This window comes from Panulirus ornatus, chromosome 17 (assembly GCF_036320965.1).
Source record: "Panulirus ornatus isolate Po-2019 chromosome 17, ASM3632096v1, whole genome shotgun sequence".
In the NCBI taxonomy this organism is placed as follows: domain Eukaryota; kingdom Metazoa; phylum Arthropoda; class Malacostraca; order Decapoda; family Palinuridae; genus Panulirus; species Panulirus ornatus.
The window spans coordinates 51,976,638-51,996,870 of NC_092240.1; the positions used below are offsets into that span (position 1 = coordinate 51,976,638).

General features: G+C 39.8%; 1 protein-coding gene across 5 annotated transcripts; it reads right to left on the reverse strand.

Moving 5' to 3' along the window:
• Nucleotides 1–5,151: 5,151 nt before the first annotated feature.
• LOC139754758 (uncharacterized) lies at nt 5,152–20,183 on the reverse strand. 5 transcript variants are annotated; one of them, XM_071672533.1, is made up of 4 exons: nt 20,163–20,183; nt 7,553–7,649; nt 6,997–7,386; nt 5,152–6,045 (listed from the first exon to the last, which is right to left on the reverse strand). In XM_071672533.1, the coding sequence occupies exons 2-4, from the start codon at nt 7,580–7,582 to the stop codon at nt 5,905–5,907; spliced, it is 561 nt and encodes a 186-aa protein (XP_071528634.1). In that variant the 5' UTR covers nt 7,583–7,649; nt 20,163–20,183; the 3' UTR covers nt 5,152–5,904. The 5 variants fall into 5 exon arrangements, with proteins under 5 accessions (XP_071528634.1, XP_071528631.1, XP_071528632.1 ...); XM_071672530.1 differs by lacking the exon at nt 20,163–20,183 and adding an exon at nt 16,759–17,016; XM_071672531.1 differs by lacking the exon at nt 20,163–20,183 and adding an exon at nt 13,908–13,964.
• Between the last annotated feature and the right edge of the window lie 50 nt (nt 20,184–20,233).

Below are 20,233 nucleotides of genomic sequence, written 5' to 3' on the forward strand. Positions count from 1 at the left end.
TCATCAAACCTGATAGAATCATTGTTAATAAAAATGAAGAATGTCTGACAATTGACATTTAGCTTTCTGCTGTCAGTTTAGGTAAAAGTAACCAAATTTAAGAAATATAATGGCTCTTTCAACAGATTTTTAGATTCACTTCAAGGGGTTTAAGTGATTTTTTTTTTTTTACAATATTACATGATACCTTTTCGACACTCCAGCTGGAACTCACCACTGTCTTTTCACTGCCTATCCCCCATGCCTGCATGTCTCCTTCTAATGGTGAATGCTCATGTGAAATTTTTAGTTTTAGTACAGTATTTCATATTTACATTTTATTTACTATATATAATGGCTTTAAGTTTTAAAGCCATGTAAGCAGTGTTCAGAAGTGATAAGAAGGTCAAACAAAATCTTGGATTCATGGGTGGGGCTTTTAGATTTATGTCAAGGGAAATCATTGGTTTGTCTTCTCATGGAATACTTTGTTCAATTTTGGTCATCATATCTATAAAAAGACAGACAGATTGGAGAGAGTACAATGTCAAGCTACCAAGATGATTTCTGGATTGAGACACAGATCCTACAAGAGCTGACTAAATGACTTGGATTTACTTAGTTTAGAAAAAAAGGAAGGTTGAGAGGTGATCCAATGCAAAAATTCAAAATTATCAAAAGCTTTCATAATCTCAAGTTAAGCAGTTACTTAAAGCTTGATCTGCTTGATTATATTACTAGTAATGGATACAAACTCATGGGCAGACATTTTACCTCCAATAATGTTAAGTACTTTTTCTTCAACAAGATTTTTAACATGAAATGATTTCCCAAGTAGGATGGTTGAAATTGGACCTTAAGATATGTTTTAAGATTTTTTTTTTCCCTTACATAATCACCATTTGTCACATTAGCAAGGGAGCCCCACAAACACAAATAAAGTCTGCATCTGCTCACGTTCATTCTCCAGCTGTCACGTGTGATGCACCAAAACCACAGATCCCTACCCACAAATAGGCCCGGCAGACCTCTCCATGGTTTATCCCGGATGCTTCATATCCCTTGGTTCAATTAATTGACAGCATGTTAACCCTTGTATACCACATTATTCCAATTCTCTCTCTTATGCATGCCTCTCACCCTACTGCATCGTCATGCCCTGATCACTCAAAATCTTTTTCATGCCATCCTTCCATATCACGCAAAATCTTTTTCATTCCATCCCTCCATCTCCAGTTTGGTCTACCAGTTCCCTCCACTTCTGATACATATATCCTCTTTGTCAACCTTTTCTCACTCATTCCCTTCATGTATCCAAACCATTTCAACACACCCTCTTCAGCTTTCTCAGCCACACTCTCTATCACCACATATTGTCCTCAAACATTTTATTTCCAACACACTCACCTTACTCCACACAGTCATAACCTAAGCCTAAGCAACACATCTATTCAATAATGCTGGAGTACTATACCTTCAAAAATACCCAGTTTTGCCCTTCTGCATAATGACCTCTCTTACCACGTATTTTCCAGTGCTCCTTGAACCTTTGCCTTCTCACCCACCCTCTCTCTAACTCACTTCCTCTCTTATGGTTCCATTTGCTGTCATGCCTGCTTCCAGGTATCTAAAACTCCTTACGCCTTCCAATTTTTTCCTGTTCAGACTGACACCCCCAACAAACCTGTCCCTCAACTCTGCTAACCCTAATAATCTATTTTTATTCATATTTTCTCTCAACTTCTTCCTTTCATTTACCCTTCCAATCTCAGTCATCATCTTCTGCAGTTTCACACTTGAATTTGCCACCAGTGCTGTATCTTCAGCAAACAACAACTAGCTCACTTTCCAGGTCCTCCCATCCCCTATATGCTGCATGTTCACCCCTCTCTCCAAGACTTTTGCATTTACCTTCCTCACCACCCCATCCATAAATAAATCAAACAACCATGGGGACATCACACTCCCCTTCTGCACGCCAGCCTTCTTCACCTGACCTGGAACTATTCTTTCTCCCTTTTTGTAATTGTACACAAGCCTTACATCCTTATTAAAAGCTACCCGCTGCTTCTAGCAATTTTCCTCCTATACCTCCTATACGCGGGAGACAGCGACAAAGTATAAAAAAAAAAAAAAAAAAAAAAAACTTATATTCTTAAGACCTTCCACAAAGCATCTCTATGAACACTTATGCATTCTTCAGATCCATGAATGCCTCATACAAATACATCCATTTCTCTTCAATATTTTTCACATTTTTCAAAACATACACTTGATCTACACATCCTCTACTACTTGTAACCACACTGTTCCTCCCCAATCTGATGTTCTGTACATATCATCTTTCTCTCAATCTTTACCTTCCCGTACAACTTACCAGGTACACTCGACAAACTTTTACCTCTGTAGTTTGAACACTTACCTTTATCTCCCTCGCTTTTACACAGTGGCACCTTACATGCATTCTGCCAATCTCAGGCATCTTATCGTGATCCATACATTCATTGAAAATCCTAACTAATGAATCAACAACACAGTTACCTCCTTTCTTATTAGATTCAACAGTATTACCATCCACTCCAGCTGCCTTGCCACATTTCATCCTATGTAAGGCTTTCACCATCTCTTTTCTCTTCACCAAACCACTCTCCATGACACTCTCACTTTGCATACCACCCTTCCTAAACACCCTATATCTGTCACCCTGTCATAAGTTTTCAGTAGTCCTTCAAAATAATCATTTCATCTCCTCCTCTTCACTTCATCATTACCTGTTATCATTTCCCCTTTTGCCCCCTTCACTGATGAAGCATCAGTGAAGGGGGCAAAAAGGTTTTTCGCTTATCATTAACCTTCCAAACATCTAATTTTCCCTGCAGTTTACTGATACTCGCTCACTTTATGGAGGCCATTACAAAATTGATTTTGTTGTGATATGGAGTAACTAGCTAGTAAATCAGAGCATTATGATATATTTTCCATGATTATTTCAAGTATAGAAATGTTTGAATATCTCATGATTCAGTTTTGAAACAAAAAGTTTTTTGAGCTAAAACTCATTATCATGAAAAATTCTTCTTATAATAATTAGAATTTTTCATGCTGAATACAAAGTTGGTGTTAGAATATCGTTTAGTCGTCTTTATGACATTCAATTAAACTGTTAAATGAATTCAATTTTAGATATTTTCTTATTATTTGCATCGTATTTACTTTTTATGTGTTGGTGACGAAGAGCATTATGATATATTTTTCATGATCATCTTAAGTATAGAAGTGTTTGGATATCTTGTCTTTCAATTTTAAAACAAAGTTTTTTGAGCTAAAAAATACCCTGAACTATTACCTTTAATTTTTGGCATTTTTCTCAGAAAAATAGATTTCCATTAAAAGCTCATTATAAGAAGTATTTGTCCTTAGGAGGTGAATGGTGTGAATGTAATTTGTTTTTGATATTGGGAAGGAGGTGGGGGGTGGAAGTCGTGGATTTGATGACAAAGAAAAAAAAATTTGTAATATTCTCGAAAGTCTTCCCAAACCACATATTCTTGAGAGCGTCTTTGTCTTTGAGTGGTTTCCGCACAGCTCTCTATTATGGTACTACAGCTCTGTGTCAATGGAGAACATATACATTTATATTATCAACTGATAACTATGTGTCAATGGAGAACATATACATTTATATTATCAACTGATAACTATAGTCTTACACTCCTTAACTCAAGGATTATTGGTAATTTAGCAATGAATAAGTCGTACATTTATGTTTGGGCATTTCTGATAGAGGCTTTGGGAAAGAGGTGGATATGGACAGTTCGAAATCGTATTCATAAATGGCGTTCGTACTCCAACTCCAATGGGTCTCCTGTGATAGAGACGTACCCCATCACCATTGGGTCTCCTGTACTAGAGATGCTCTCCATCACCATTGGGTCTCCTGTACCAGAGACGCTCTCCATCACCATTGAGACTCCTGTACTAGAGAAGTCTGCTATTATTATATAGTTACTAGAAGCTGTAGTGTACTCCTTCGTGACTGTTTAAAGTGCGTCTTTCCCAGCAGTTGCTAACCTTTATGTTGGTGGAGCCGCTCTGTCTATGCAGCATCCGGCTACTTATCTAGGTTGGATACATAAAAGATTGGAAAAGGTTATGCCGATATATATATATATATATATATATATATATATATATATATATATATAAAAGTGTTACTGGGCTCTGCTTGCTCAAGGTTACACTACGAAGGAAGTCACTTTGGCGAGGATGTATCACTATACATTACCTTACTACTGGACATAGCACAGCCTTGGGTTTGCATGAGGCTGTAGAAGAGTCCTGGGCATCACCAGGATCTTTTCATTTACCTCTGTGCAACTCTTGGTCAGGTGTTGCCCAATTCCGCCTTCGAGTCATTACACCTCGTGAAAAATTACTTTTTGCCGAGGATGAATCGTCACCATTGAACGATAGGGAGTCGTATTCATGAAGACCTAGCTCCAAAAAGGTGATTATCATTTTATATATTTAATCGCCGTTTCCCGTGTCAGCGAGGTAGCTCTAGAAACAGACTTAGAAATGGCATGTATTTGCATAACTTATGTGTGTCTATCGCGTATAATGCACCAAGACGGGTGCCGTCTAATCATTTCCCATATTTTCCTCTGACCAGTCCATATGCTATGGTTCAGGCCATTGACAACACATGGTTCCAGTTCTCTCTTATCCCGTGCGCGCCTCACACCCTCCTGCATTTCCTGGTCCCGATGAATTGAAACCTCTCACCCCATCCTTCCATCTCGTCCTCGATATCCCCTTCCTCATTGTTCCTTCCATTCCTGATGCACATATCCACTTAGTCCTTCCTCTCTCATCCTCCTCATATGCACAAACCACATTCGCTAACCTTCCTCATTTCTTTCAAACATTCTTCTTACTACTACACGTCTTTCATATGCAGTCTCTCCTCTCGACTTTCCCTGTTTCTCATGTTTTCGTGAGTGAAAGAAAATTAGGTTGCCTATGGTTGTAGTGTTCCACAGGTCATGTTATACCTCACCATACAAGTATAGAGGTCATTAGGCTAAATTTTCAATAGCCTATCTCTCTGAAGGCACATTTACAACACCATCACTTTATTTTACACTCCTACATTGCTATTAAACACACACACATGTTTGGAGTTTTATTGTATCACCCATTGTTCGCTATTAATACAAAGTTAACAAAATAAAACATACATGCATATAAATGTACAACAATATATTGCGATCTTACACAAAACACTACAACATTAGATTAAGCTAATAATGCATTTAATGTAGGCTCGCTCCTCTATGGGTTAAACCAAAGTATCATGTTCTCGTTGAACTCTTATTTTAGAACATTATCACAGGTTTGTGTAATTGATTTAATGGTGGGCGGCGGATTGACCATTTTCTGGGATATTCGAGAGGAATCCAATCCCGAGTATGATTTTCTCCCGGTAATTGGTGTGGTGTTGGAATGTACAAATGTCATGATTCTGACTCGAAGTTGTCTTGGGACAGAGGAGGTTTAAGCTGCTGTCGACATGCAGCTTCGAAATGGGTGTTTGAGCCGTCGACGGATCAGAACCAGCAGTGCTACGGCTGTTAACAGATAAATCTACAGAGTTCTGTGACACGGTAAGACCATATATTGGTATGTTCAGCTGCAAGTAAAATAATAGACCTTAGGCATCTAATAATAATTAACAGAGAGGCGTGGAATCACAATCAATAGTTGTAGAGATCGTAATGAACCTCTCGCTCTCGCTTGAATCAGAATCCAGTCAGTGGTTTCGGTCATTTATTCATTGGTAGGAATGGCCATATGGCAAAATGTAGCAGTCTCCTCGGAAGCCGATGATCTCTGGAGGAGGGGAACAATTGAAATAGGATACCATTATGGCGTGTAGTCACAGTTGCTGCATATATACCTGCGGGCCAAGCACAGCAAGAGCAGGCCCGGGAGGAGGCCCAAGGGGATGAGCAAGATGAAGGCAATGTATGCCCAGAGTGGAGCTCTTTTCCTCATTATGCCAACCTGCAAGAAAAGAGAACAGTGGAGTTGATGAACAGGAGAGAACATGGAGAACAATGGTCTACAATATCATTGCGTTCACATATGAACAATATATTATCGTAGACGATGACATGAAAAATGTAAAATGGGCTTGGGAAGACATCGTTAAAAGACTTAAAAATCAGAACAGATGTTCCAAGGTCTTGTAACTACCTCGAACTCTTTATTTAAAACGATTAACAAATTATTTTACTGTTCATAAACTGTAATAAATAAGCTGAGCTTGAGTGCATAGATTGTATTATGCTGAACAGTATATCAAAGCATGGATGGTATACCCGCTTTGTAATGTAGGCATTATATAATTAATACTCCTGTAGCATAATTAGTGCAAACAATTGATGTTGGATCGTATTAAATCCCCGGGCTAGGCTAGCTTAGCTTAAGTTTCTACGATACCCAAATCTAACTTAGCCTAGCTATCTCATTAAGGCTCCATCTACGTAAGCTTTAAGTTTCAAACCTACTTGAACAGGTAAAGAAAGTTTCAAACCCTAACCAAACTTAACCTAGCCTAGCTCTCTCATTAAGGTTCCTTCTAAGCTAGCTTAACTTAGGTTATGTTACTCCACTCTGACTTATCATAAACCCTACCGAAATCTAACTTAGCCTAGCGATCTCATTAAGGTTCCTTCTAAGCTAGCTTAACTTAGGGTAAGTTACTCCAATCTAACGTATCATAAACCCTAACGAAATCTAACTTAACCTAGCGATCTCATTAAGTTTCCTTCTACGCTAGTTTAACTTAGTTACTCCAATCTAATCTCATTAAGCTTCCTTCTACGCTAACTTAGCTTTAGTGTAAGTTTGTTCTTACCCAAATCTATCCTAACCTAGCATAGAAAAACAATAGGATTGAGGCAAATTTCCAGGTTTTCGCGTCAGACTAGAACATGACCAGGGCGCCCTCACCCTGCAGACGGCGCAGACGTTGGGGGGTAGAGCTGTCGTCACCAGTACAGTGGGTGGCTGTGCCACCACGACCGGGGGTGGCTGCTGGTGGTACACGTTGTACACTGGGCTGGCGGTATGCTGTGGAGGTGGAGGAGGAGGTGGATTGTAAGGCCCAGGTGGAGGAGGTTGATTGTAGGACCCAGGTGGAGGAGGAGGATGTTGATTGTAGGACCCAGGTGGAGGAGGAGGAGGTTGATTGTAGTACCCAGGTGGAGGCTGCGGTGGTGGATGGTGCTGGTGGACGAAAGGTGGAGGCCCAGTGGGTGGTGGCGCCGTGTTTGGTGTTGCGCTGTAGACGGGTGGATCATGTTGGATAGGTGGTGCACTCGGTGGTAGCTCTTCCACCAGCTGTGTCGGGGAAACAGAAGCCATGGGTCATCATATAAAAGCCTATACAACTTCCTTTTTTTATTGGTATTTTATCCCAAGAGATTGAATGGTTTTACCAAGAGATTCGAACACAGGTACTGGCATTGGCAACACGGGACTTGGGGGATGAGTTGGCTAGGCTTACCTTGCAATAAGGTGGAGGTTTGTCGTTCATGTCGAAGGCAGTTGGCCTCAGATTGCCTGCTTAACTAGGTGTCTATAATATTCTCTTGCTGACAGTTCTGTAGAAGTAAAAACATATATATTATCATATATCTTGTGACATTGGGTAGATAATGCCTTCCAACAGCAATGGCTCGAACCTCGTGCTATTTGCATGGTAGTTGGATATATGTTGGCCTAATGGTCACACAAATGGTAGTACGTGGTTTGAAGTCTAGCCATAAGAAGGGCATTAATATGTTCTACTTAGCAAAATGTCAATAAGATCAATATGCATTATTTTTTTTTCAAGCTAGTAAATCAGCATACAGTTAAAAAGTGCTGTATTCACTGTATTTTCGTTACCTTTGAATAATAATGTTTTGATAATTCCCTTACCCGTGTGTTAAATAATTGAATGTAGTTCTTATAATACAGAACCTAAGTCACTAGTGTAATTCCATTCCTGTTCGTATCATTTTATTATTTGGTTTTTTAATAGTGTACCGAATTTTGATCTGGGTTCAATTAGCTTTGCTGGCCACTCAACCCAATAGCTTGTTCCTTAGCCTCATGAACAGGTCTCGGCTACCATAAACCATATATTATATATATATATATATATATATATATATATATATATATATATATATATATATATATATTATCGAATAATTTTGCCCAGCATCAGCAGCCTTCTGTCACACTCCAGATGAATAGAGTCGAACTAACCTTTTTTTTCTCTCTCGTACTTCCCAGATATGCCGTAAAACTTGTTCCTAGTTCAAAGAAGTAAGACCTGGTGCAATCAACTCTCTCTCTCTCTCTCTCTCTCTCTCTCTCTCTCTCTCTCTCTCTCTCTCTCTCTCTCCTCTCTCTCTTTTCTGTGCTTATAGGGTAAGTTAATGATAAAGATACCCATTTATCGACGGTTATACGGGAAACATTATTGGTTCTCTGACAATATACACTGGCATCTCTCCATATCGTCATACATATATACAGAAACTAACATTAGTATACATGTGTACAATAACAAGGGGTATACAGCCAGCTCGCGTGGTGCACTGGTAGAAATAACAATCCCACAGAACAATGGCTCCGTATCTGATTTCCGTCCATGGCAACCGCCATGAACAGCTTACAAAGCAGTTCATGACCGAAACACTGTGGGATGGGGTCCATGAAATGGCGCAATCTTCGTGTGTGTGTGTGTGTGGTTCCACTCCCTATCTTTCTTTTCTAGAAAGAGAGAATTTATATTTGAAATTTATCAAGGATAAAAAGACTTGCGTGGTTTATTCTTAAGGCTGCCGAAGATGTAGGGAAATGCCACCTGCCTGACCAGCCTCGCTTCATCGCTTTCGTCAGAAGTTCCGGGTTGATTTAAATATGTTTGAAACTTAAGTGTAGATTGATTCTTTTACTTTGCCATACACATCTGCCGCTTTTGGGGAAGTTGAAACCATGATACTTTTTTTTAAATACACCATTTTTTTTCTTTGTAATTGGAGAAATGTGTCCTGGAAGTGACAGCCAGATTTGTGAGTTTTGAAAAGTTGGTTCAGCTAGTGTGGACTTTGCATTGTTTCTTCTTCACACTTCTTCACCAACATGTGAACCTAAGTTTCAAAATGATGGCTAATTTGATACACCTTTATTTGGTTATCTGAGGATTTTCCCACAAATTAACGTTTTTACCGAGCTAGGCTTACCTTAACTTAGCAGTGAAGGTGTTAATGGTGGGGGAATCTTTAGTTTATTTAATCAAAATAATATTCTCTTACAGACGGAATCACAGAACAAGCTGGGAAAGAATTCCCTCGTTGGGCAGTTAATAGTCCTGTAGGAAAATAGACAGTCCTGGTGAGGAGGGGAATATGACATAGGGTTCAGGGAATTAGGGTAACTGACCCGTATAGTCACCAGCCTTGCCTAACTGTAACTTGACTTTACTTCACCATTCACTGCTCCCTCAACATGACCTGACACCCCACACACACACACCACACGTAATTCAACCACATTTCCGGTTCTTGTTGGTAACGGAATGTACTCGAGTGTACTTGAAATGTACTTCCCTTTTTTTTCCCAGTACACCGATTGAGTACAGGTGCCCTGTCATTTTACACTTAACAGGACTTTGGGCACATGAAATCGCAATAAGTTCAAAGTACTTTCACCAAACCCTGATACCACCTAGAGAGAGAGAGAGAGAGAGAGAGAGAGAGAGAGAGAGAGAGAGAGAGAGAGAGAGAGAGAGAGAGAGAGAGAGAGCTAGGATTTCAGTAACATGCATAGCTGTATCAGTACCAGGAACAATGAACACCCTTATGCAACAAGACATTAGATGCTTCCCTTGCGTCTCTCTCTCTCTCTCTCTCCTCTCTCTCTCTCTCTCTCTCACTGCTGAACGTGTTCGAAACTCCAAGCTTTGTTCACCATTGAAGAAAAGAAGACATTTTTCCAACAACACTTGTAGATGTCTGTCACTATAACATTTTCCTGTTTATCATCAGTATTCACCTGCGATACACTATGACAAATATATATATATATATATATATATATATATATATATATATATATATATATTTTTTTTTTTTTTTTTTTTTCATACGATTCGCCATTTCCCGCATTTGCGAGGTAACGTTAAGAACAGAGGACTGGGCCTTAGAGGGAAAATCCTCACCTGGCCCCCTTCTCTGTTCCCTCTTTTGGAAAATTAAAAATATATATATATATATATATATATATATATATATATATATAATATATATATATTCCTAAATGTTTGACGTATTGTACTTCGCTTCCTCAAGTCACTATTTCCTCCCTTGTAAAACACCATTCACTGCACACCACTGTAAGCTTGTTATCTCCCTGTAACTTTCTCAAAAACACAACAAAAGTGTTATAATAAACTTCTCTGTACCGTAAATGTATCCGGAACTGTGGTAGAGAGTAGCAAATGTTATAATGAACCCACAGTTGAACTAGGCTTGCACTGGTCGACTGTGGGGAATCCACCTCTCCAGTCCACCAGTTACCAAGGCATGCTGGTATTATATCAAACTGTTCCTTAATGTAAAGCCTTTGGTTTTTAAGATTTATATATGTATATACATATACGCTGTATCAGGCACCGTGAGTTGTCTGATGTAAGTGATACGACCTCCCTTACACGTAGTAAAGTTTGTAAATATAAAACCGAGTGTATGTTGCTCTCTGGCAACTGTGTACGTTAAACTGAAATTCCTTTTTTTGTTTTATGATAAAAGAATTTTGCTGTTTATTTCGTGTACACAGTACTGCCTCAGCCTGAAAGTAGCACACGTGAAGAGTGGACAGTCATGAAACTGAATAACACTTGTTTTTTATTAAATGGAAGTAAATGGAAGACCTGGATGCAGTTTTCAAGTTGGCATGCGACGCCATCCAGTGGAATATTTTGACATATTTGTCATGTGATTGATAAAGAAAATGTGATGATACTCGTCATTTGATGGATTTTGATAGTGTAATTTTGATAGTGCCCCATCATATTGTATTCTTCACAAGATTTATATGTAAATAAACATAATATCGAAATTTTATTCAGCTTTTTTCAGTTACACACACACACACACACACACACACACACACACACACACACACAATATATATATATATATATATATATATATATATATATATATATATATATATATATAGTGTATGTTTTCGCAAGGTGAAACACTCAGGAAATCTTTTCCTGTTGTGACTAATGTCTTTCTGGTTATACAAACCAGAGAGGGAAGAAGTTGGGGGGGAAACCCCAAGCTGTACCCCGTGGCGATTCAGGGGCCTTTGACGGGGTTGAGGGAGCGGGGGGCACGGGACCTGCCTTCCAATCACTGTTCATGGTTGGGTCCTCTGTGTATCATCCTCCTCCTCTGTGTTCGGCTTGGCCTGTTGATTCCATAACTGCTGTCAGCTCTCTCTCTCTCTCTCTCTCTCTCTCTCTCTCTCTCTCTCTCTCTCTCTCTCTCTCTCTCTCTCTCTCTCTTCTGAACCTCATATTTTTATTTCAATGAGCAAATACCCCCCCCCCCTCTTTTTTCCTTTTAACAGTCGACCTAGTTTGATCTATATAAGCTGACGACGCCTTCTCTTGCATCGCTCGATTTATTTCAAATCTGTTCCACCATCGCATGTTCGATTTGGCTATTACACAGGTAGTAATACTGTAAACTTTTAATGCCTCCTTCGGTGGTTATCATATGTGCATCATATATTACCTCTTTACACAGGTAGAAAGGCCTTACTCTCATGATCTTCCATTACCTAGCGATAAGATTCTGCCATTAGAAAGGACACGATTTTTTTTTTTCTTAATTTATCACCTTAGTCGTACTCGCTACTTTTGCCACTGTTAGGGTGGGGCTGCGCGCGCAGATTTATGCGCACCCTTGCGCATGCGAACGTAAATATGCTTCGTTATGCTAACGGGTAGATGTAAACACAATACACATAGTTTTTTTAGGAATAAAATACCTGCAGTTTTTGGTATTTTTCGAGGGGTAATAGATTTTATTTATAACCCCAGCATTAGCACTATTTTTAATGCTGAATTCAAATCTGGGGTTAAAATGTTGTTTGGGGGTCGTTAAAGGATGTAATGAAGTAGTTAAAGATTCTTGTGATTATTCGTGTTGAATGGGTACCTGTTTGCTTGGGCAAGCATTATAGGATATCTTCCATAATTCCGTTCAGCCCAAAGCGGCCAGACTTGTAAAATCTCCCACGCTAATTTCCAAACTTGATTCTCCTGTTTGCTCTTACCCTGTGCCGCAATGTTGGTTCTTTTTCCCTCTTCTGTTGGCATTACTTTGGTTTTTGCTCCCTAGTGTTGGCTGCATGTGTTCCCCCACCGCTTGCTAGACCACACAATACTGGGCAAGCTGCTGCGTCACATGATTACTGTGTGGCCGTTGGCAAATCAAGGGTGGGCCATTTTGATAAATGTATCTTTCCCAACACCTCGAAGCTTTGGAACTTTCTACCATCTCGTGGCTTTCCCAATAACTATGACCAAGCACATTTTAAGAGAAAAGTTATCACTTCCTCCAAAATTTGTAAATATTCCCTTGTCTCTTCCTTCTCCCTTTTATAAGCATCTCTATATTTCAATTTAGGCTCTGCTTTGTGGGTTTTTTTGTCAATATATATATATATATATATATATATATATATATATATATATATATATATATATATATAGATTATAGTAATTATCTAATTTGCAAATATTTTTAATCGAGAAAGCTATACAAATGCCATAAACATTTTCCCGTGTTGGCGCGAGCGATGCCGCTGCTGACCCAAAGTTCTGCGTAGCCAACCAATATGGCCAGGAGACCGCTTGAATTACAATCAAGAGAACATCCGTTTGACTTCTCCAGTTTATGAATCCCTACCTAACAATGAATTCGTGTGATTTCAGTAAACACCAATACTTTTATCACTGCCGTAACGGTGAGGTTAGGGTTGTGTGTGGCGTGGATGTAGCAAGATGAATTTAAGACAGAAGGACTCCGTGGCGTTATTACGCCAAATCACGTTTCTTGGACGTCTTTCACCTAGTTAAGATTAAATTGAACTTTGAGGAAAAAAAAACGATTTATTCGTAATGGATGTGCTCACACGACGACCTTCTTATTCGTTATAGTCTAAATCATAATTAGGGTTGAATGAAGTTAAAGATGACGCGAAATTTCAGACCAGAATGGAATAATTAAGGTTTTCAAAGTATACACCACTTTGTCGACGAACCTCACTGTAACGTGGAGTTCTGTGGTACCGTTGTGTGATTTCAATGAATTCTAGTCGATGAGACCACATTTAAAACCTTGGCAGTGAAAAACACTGCATTTTGCGGCCCTTTCCGGATTTTCTGTCGATCGAAATGTGTGTAGCACTGTGCAAGGGGGGTTTTGGTTGCTCTGTGTGTGTGTGTGTAGTGCTTGACATTCTGTAGGTGGCGTGTGTACTGTAGTCAGCAAGGTTTTCCCAAGCACAGGGGCATGCGGTTGGATGGGGGAGGGAGCGAGGAGGCTACTCCTCCTCCCTTACCACTCCCGAAGGAGGGGGTGGGTGTCTGGTCTGGCCGACCCTAAACATGGTGCAATGCCAGTCAGTTGCCACCTCACGTCCAGACAGTTGCTCCCTCACTCCCTCTCTTTTCTTTCTCCCGCCGCCCCCCTCTTCACTTTTACTCTTCGTGTAATTTAAGTCTGGGGAGCGTACTACGATGATGTAGGGATAGATTTATAGCTGGGTTATAGGTATCCACTTACCGGAAATGTGGAGTGACGCCCTTGCTGCGATCAGACTCAAAACGCGTTGACCAGGCAGTGGCAGCAGAGCATCTCGCCGACCTTCGCTGCTTGCCACTTCCTGTGGAAATCACCCTTCCCTCATTTTTCTCCATCATGACATTGGCAAGCACTAAAACGACTTTTAGAACATCACTTGAAACAGGTATATCCTTGGTATAGACTTAGTGGACTCTCATCTCAAGCCATATTGAGTGTATTCGTTGTCTGGGAACTATTTGACTTTATCAGCGCAAGTTTGGCAGCTTCGCCAACATGGCGTGAAGGGTCGAAAAGATTTCCGAGAACATAGTGAGTTTCTGATGTTCTTGATGAGAACTACACTGTGATGTCATATTCTGTCTTAGGATGGTTTAGTATGTAATTGATACCAGATGGATGCAGAGCAATTCAAACAAACTGTTGGGTCCTGACGAGGCTGGTTTTTTTTTTTTTTTTATTAAAGTGGAGAGCAAAGAGACATACGAATTGTGTGTGGTAAAAGTAGAGGATTTTTATTTAAAAAGTTGGTAAATATTTTGATAAGTGTATGCTTAAACGTTCTGTGATATTGCTTCAACTACGCGAATTGTCGTATCAATCCATTAGCTAACAGTCCTATTGAAGAGAGAATTTGCTTCATTCGAGGTTAAAACATTGGTCCTCGAGTACGTATTCATAACCTTGGGATGAGAAACCAGACGAATCTATTGATAAGTAGCGTATTAGATAGAGATCCTTGTCGAACCCTTTGCTAAATTCGAACACCTGTATATGATCGCCTCTAAACACCTTCTCTTTCCATAGCCAAAATGAATTTAAATCGTATCGTCAGCCCTGACACGATTTGCCTGGTAGTTCGCCTCTGTACTCTTATCATTTGTCTGTCTTTGCCCAATTAGGGTGATGAAAAAAGAACAGAATTCAAGATGGGGACACACCAATGGCTCGTATTCGCAGATTGGAAATCGAAAGCCTTGCCTATGAATTCAAGTTCTGCTCGCCTTTTTCACAGCTTTTGTGCAATCCTAAGTTAGCTTCAGGTCAACGGAGATTACTACAAGCAAGTCTTTTTCTTTTACCATTCTGTAGCCCAATGAAATTTGCATAGTACGCTTTTACTAACTGTCAGCGAGATGTAGAAGTGTGCACTTATTACCGAAATCCAATCGCCACCTCAGACCCATGGGCGTCAGTTTGTCTAGGTCAAATCATAAGTTACAGACATTCATTACCTCTTGTTTGATGCTTTTGGTATCTGACATTGCCTATCAATCAACACCATTAGCATATATGAAAAACAGAAATGGTCCCAACATCCTTCAACGCGTTGACCAGATCTTAATAGAATACATCATGTATTAGGCCCAATCCTAATTTATTCAAGATCTATAAATTCATATCTCCGGTCTAGTCATAATTAGGTTAGGTCAGGTTTTACTAGTTCTTTTTTAGATGGGTTTGGTGATGTGGTTTTAGTATTATGGCCAGAAACAACCATACTGTTCTCCAGCAGCCAAAGGAAATGCACCACCATTCTGCACTTCATGACTGGCTGGAAATAGGAATGTTAAACACACGCTCAAACCCATCACGCATGGCTGCCAGGGGCATTCGAGTTGACTCCCTATGGATATTCATTATTTTTTCATTATTTGTTTACTTATTTATTTATTTTATTACAGACGGAATCACAGAACAAGCTGGGAAAGAATTCCCTCGTTGGGCAGTTAATAGTCCCTGTAGGAAAATAGACAGTCCTGGTGAGGAGGGGAATATGACATAGGGTTCAGGGAATTAGGGTAACTGACCCGTATAGTCACCAGCCTTGCCTAACTGTAACTTGACTTTACTTCACCATTCACTGCTCCCTCAACATGACCTGACACCCCACACACACACACCACACGTAATTCAACCACATTTCTGGTTCTTGTTGGTAACGGAATGTACTCGAGTGTACTTGAAATGTACTTCCCTTTTTTTTCCCAGTACACCGATTGAGTACAGGTGCCCTGTCATTTTACACTTAACAGGACTTTGGGCACATGAAATCACAATAAGTTCAAAGTACTTTCACCAAACCCTGATACCACCTAGAGAGAGAGAGAGAGAGAGAGAGAGAGAGAGAGAGAGAGAGAGAGAGAGAGAGAGAGAGAGAGAGAGAGAGAGAGCTAGGATTTCAGTAACATGCATAGCTGTATCAGTACCAGGAACAATGAACACCCTTATGCAACAAGACATTAGATGCTTCCCTTGCGTCCTCTCTCTCTCTCTCTCTCTCTCTCTCTCTCTCTCACTGCTGAACGTGTTCGAAACTCCAAGCTTTGTTCACCATTGAAGAAAAGAAGACATTTTTCCAACAACACTTGTAGATGTCTGTCACTATAACATTTTCCTGTTTATCATCAGTATTCACCTGCGATACACTATGACAAATATATATATATATATATATATATATATATATATATATATATATATATATATATTTTTTTTTTTTTTTTTTTTCATACGATTCGCCATTTCCCGCATTTGCGAGGTAACGTTAAGAACAGAGGACTGGGCCTTAGAGGGAAAATCCTCACCTGGCCCCCTTCTCTGTTCCCTCTTTTGGAAAATTAAAAATATATATATATTATATATATATATATATATATATATATAAATATATATATATATTCCTAAATGTTTGACGTATTGTACTTCGCTTCCTCAAGTCACTATTTCCTCCCTTGTAAAACACCATTCACTGCACACCACTGTAAGCTTGTTATCTCCCTGTAACTTTCTCAAAAACACAACAAAAGTGTTATAATAAACTTCTCTGTACCGTAAATGTATCCGGAACTGTGGTAGAGAGTAGCAAATGTTATAATGAACCCACGAGTTGAACTAGGCTTGCACTGGTCGACTGTGGGGAATCCACCTCTCCAGTCCACCAGTTACCAAGGCATGCTGGGTATTATATCAAACTGTTCCTTAATGTAAAGCCTTTGGTTTTTAAGATTTATATATGTATATACATATACGCTGTATCAGGCACCGTGAGTTGTCTGATGTAAGTGATACGACCTCCCTTACACGTAGTAAAGTTTGTAAATATAAAACCGAGTGTATGTTGCTCTCTGGCAACCGTGTACGTTAAACTGAAATTCCTTTTTTTGTTTTATGATAAAAGAATTTTGCTGTTTATTTCGTGTACACAGTACTGCCTCAGCCTGAAAGTAGCACACGTGAAGAGTGGACAGTCATGAAACTGAATAACACTTGTTTTTTATTAAATGGAAGTAAATGGAAGACCTGGATGCAGTTTTCAAGTTGGCATGCGACGCCATCCAGTGGAATATTTTGACATATTTGTCATGTGATTGATAAAGAAAATGTGATGATACTCGTCATTTGATGGATTTTGATAGTGTAATTTTGATAGTGCCCCATCATATTGTATTCTTCACAAGATTTATATGTAAATAAACATAATATCGAAATTTTATTCAGCTTTTTTCAGTTACACACACACACACACACACACACACACACACACACACACAACACATATATATATATATATATTATATATATATAATATATATATTATATATATATATATAGTGTATGTTTTCGCAAGGTGAAACACTCAGGAAATCTTTTCCTGTTGTGACTAATGTCTTTCTGGTTATACAAACCAGAGAGGGAAGAAGTTGGGGGGGAAACCCCAAGCTGTACCCCGTGGCGATTCAGGGGCCTTTGACGGGGTTGAGGGAGCGGGGGGCACGGGACCTGCCTTCCAATCACTGTTCATGGTTGGGTCCTCTGTGTATCATCCTCCTCCTCTGTGTTCGGCTTGGCCTGTTGATTCCATAACTGCTGTCAGCTCTCTCTCTCTCTCTCTTCTCTCTCTCTCTCTCTCTCTCTCTCTCTCTCTCTCTCTCTCTCTCTCTCTCTTCTGAACCTCATATTTTTATTTCAATGAGCAAATACCCCCCCCCCCCTCTTTTTTCCTTTTAACAGTCGACCTAGTTTGATCTATATAAGCTGACGACGCCTTCTCTTGCATCGCTCGATTTATTTCAAATCTTTCCACCATCGCATGTTCGATTTGGCTATTACACAGGTAGTAATACTGTAAACTTTTAATGCCTCCTTCGGTGGTTATCATATGTGCATCATATATTACCTCTTTACACAGGTAGAAAGGCCTTACTCTCATGATCTTCCATTACCTAGCGATAAGATTCTGCCATTAGAAAGGACACGATTTTTTTTTTTTCTTAATTTATCACCTTAGTCGTACTCGCTACTTTTGCCACTGTTAGGGTGGGGCTGCGCGCGCAGATTTATGCGCACCCTTGCGCATGCGAACGTAAATATGCTTCGTTATGCTAACGGGTAGATGTAAACACAATACACATAGTTTTTTTAGGAATAAAATACCTGCAGTTTTTGGTATTTTTCGAGGGGTAATAGATTTTATTTATAACCCCAGCATTAGCACTATTTTTAATGCTGAATTCAAATCTGGGGTTAAAATGTTGTTTGGGGGTCGTTAAAGGATGTAATGAAGTAGTTAAAGATTCTTGTGATTATTCGTGTTGAATGGGTACCTGTTTGCTTGGGCAAGCATTATAGGATATCTTCCATAATTCCGTTCAGCCCAAAGCGGCCAGACTTGTAAAATCTCCCACGCTAATTTCCAAACTTGATTCTCCTGTTTGCTCTTACCCTGTGCCGCAATGTTGGTTCTTTTTCCCTCTTCTGTTGGCATTACTTTGGTTTTTGCTCCCTAGTGTTGGCTGCATGTGTTCCCCCACCGCTTGCTAGACCACACAATACTGGGCAAGCTGCTGCGTCACATGATTACTGTGTGGCCGTTGGCAAATCAAGGGTGGGCCATTTTGATAAATGTATCTTTCCCAACACCTCGAAGCTTTGGAACTTTCTACCATCTCGTGGCTTTCCCAATAACTATGACCAAGCACATTTTAAGAGAAAAGTTATCACTTCCTCCAAAATTTGTAAATATTCCCTTGTCTCTTCCTTCTCCCTTTTATAAGCATCTCTATATTTCAATTTAGGCTCTGCTTTGTGGGTTTTTTTGTCAATATATATATATATATATATATATATATATATATATATATATATATATATATATATATAGATTATAGTAATTATCTAATTTGCAAATATTTTTAATCGAGAAAGCTATACAAATGCCATAAACATTTTCCCGTGTTGGCGCGAGCGATGCCGCTGCTGACCCAAAGTTCTGCGTAGCCAACCAATATGGCCAGGAGACCGCTTGAATTACAATCAAGAGAACATCCGTTTGACTTCTCCAGCTTATGAATCCCTGCCTAACAATGAATTCGTGTGATTTCAGTAAACACCAATACTTTTATCACTGCCGTAACGGTGAGGTTAGGGTTGTGTGTGGCGTGGATGTAGCAAGATGAATTTAAGACAGGACTCCGTGGCGTTATTACGCCAAATCACGTTTCTTGGACGTCTTTCACCTAGTTAAGATTAAATTGAACTTTGAGGGAAAAAAAACGATTTATTCGTAATGGATGTGCTCACACGACGACCTTCTTATTCGTTATAGTCTAAATCATAATTAGGGTTGAATGAAGTTAAAGATGACGCGAAATTTCAGACCAGAATGGAATAATTAAGGTTTTCAAAGTATACACCACTTTGTCGACGAACCTCACTGTAACGTGGAGTTCTGTGGTACCGTTGTGTGATTTCACTGAATTCTAGTCGATGAGACCACATTTAAAACCTTGGCAGTGAAAAACACTGCATTTTGCGGCCCTTTCCGGATTTTCTGTCGATCGAAATGTGTGTAGCACTGTGCAAGGGGGGTTTTGGTTGCTCTGTGTGTGTGTGTGTAGTGCTTGACATTCTGTAGGTGGCGTGTGTACTGTAGTCAGCAAGGTTTTCCCAAGCACAGGGGCATGCGGTTGCATGGGGGAGGGAGCGAGGAGGTTACTCCTCCTCCCTTACCACTCCCGAAGGAGGGGGTGGGTGTCTGGTCTGGCCGACCCTAAACATGGTGCAATGCCAGTCAGTTGCCACCTCCCGTCCAGACAGTCGCTCCCTCACTCCCTCTCTTTTCTTTCTTCCGCCGCGCCCCCTCTTCACTTTTACTCTTCGTGTAATTTAAGTCTAGGGAGCGTACTACGATGATGTAGGGATAGATTTATAGCTGGGTTATAGGTATCCACTTACCGGAAATGTGGAGTGACGCCCTTGCTGCGATCAGACACAAAACGTGTTGACCAGGCAGTGGCAGCAGAGCA

Coding starts and splice junctions, on each gene's coding strand:
- LOC139754758 (XM_071672533.1), bottom strand. CDS start 7,582: ATGAACGACAAACCTCCACCTTATTGCAAG. Junction 7,387..7,552: donor AACCTCCACCTTATTGCAAG/GTAAGCCTAGCC, acceptor TCCCCGACACAG/CTGGTGGAAGAGCTACCACC. Junction 6,046..6,996: donor ACGTCTGCGCCGTCTGCAGG/GTGAGGGCGCCC, acceptor CTTTTCTTGCAG/GTTGGCATAATGAGGAAAAG.